Source organism: Eimeria tenella, genomic scaffold (genome assembly GCF_000499545.2).
Source record: "Eimeria tenella Houghton genomic scaffold, Eth_scaff2979, whole genome shotgun sequence".
Lineage (NCBI taxonomy): Eukaryota > Apicomplexa > Conoidasida > Eucoccidiorida > Eimeriidae > Eimeria > Eimeria tenella.
The window spans coordinates 1,650-2,475 of NW_013542855.1; the positions used below are offsets into that span (position 1 = coordinate 1,650).

General features: G+C 63.8%; 1 protein-coding gene across 1 annotated transcript in view; it reads left to right on the forward strand.

Annotated features, from left to right (window-relative positions):
- ETH_00036195 (uncharacterized protein) overlaps nt 1–826 on the forward strand; it is a gene marked incomplete at both ends in the record, with an annotated part of 3,368 nt that overhangs the window by 1,041 nt on the left and 1,501 nt on the right. The window contains 3 exons of the mRNA XM_013375686.1: nt 1–47; nt 260–297; nt 660–823. Of these exons, the coding sequence (XP_013231140.1) occupies nt 1–47; nt 260–297; nt 660–823 (249 nt within the window). The remainder of the gene's footprint in view (nt 48–259; nt 298–659; nt 824–826) is intronic.

Consider the following 826-nt stretch of genomic DNA (forward strand, 5'->3'; position numbering starts at 1 on the left):
TCCTCCTCCCACCCAGCAGCAGCAGCAGCGGCAGCAGCAGCAGGAGGGTGCGACGTGCATTTGTTGCTGTTTGTGCACGGCCATAGGGGCTCTTGGACTTCGTTTTTCCCGTTGGCGGAAGCAGCAGCAATTAGCGGGTTGTGGGGCGGCAGCAAACTGTACAGACAACCTGCTGCTGCTGCTCCGCTGCCGCAGCAACTGCTGCCGCAGACACAGGGGCCCCTTCGCTGGCACAGTTTTGCTGTTGACTTCAACGAAGAAGCCACGGCCCTCCACCCCCTCCTCGTGGACCAGCAGGTGCTGCTGCTGCTGCTGCAGTGCTGCTGCTGGAATGCTGCTGCTGCAGCAGTGCCGCTGCTGCTGCTGTCGCTGCTGGGGGTGGTGGTGGTGCTGCTGCTGCGGCTGCTCGTGGTGCTGCAGCTGCGTCGGCGTTGGGCTTGCAGCTGTCGCGCTGTTGCTGCAGACTCTGTTGCTGCTGCTGCTGCAGACTGTCCTCCTGCTGCTGGTTCTGCTGCTGCTGCGTGTGTCTTGCTGCTACGGGTTGCTCCTTTGTTGCTGCTGCTGTTGCTGCTGCCTGTCCGTGAGTTTGAACCGCCGCTGAAGACGTGGCTGAGCCTCTTGCTGCAAGCGCCCCTCTGCTGCTGCTGCTGCTGCTGCAGGCGGAGTTTATCCTGCGGAGTCTGCAGCAGCTGCTAAAGCTGTATGCGGCTGCTGGGCAGCAAATATGCCACTTGGCCGTAGTGGCGCATTCTTTGGGGGGCCTCTCGGTGATGCGGGCTGTGTCGCTGCAGCAGCAGCAGCGGCGGGGGGGGGGGGGGGGGGGGGG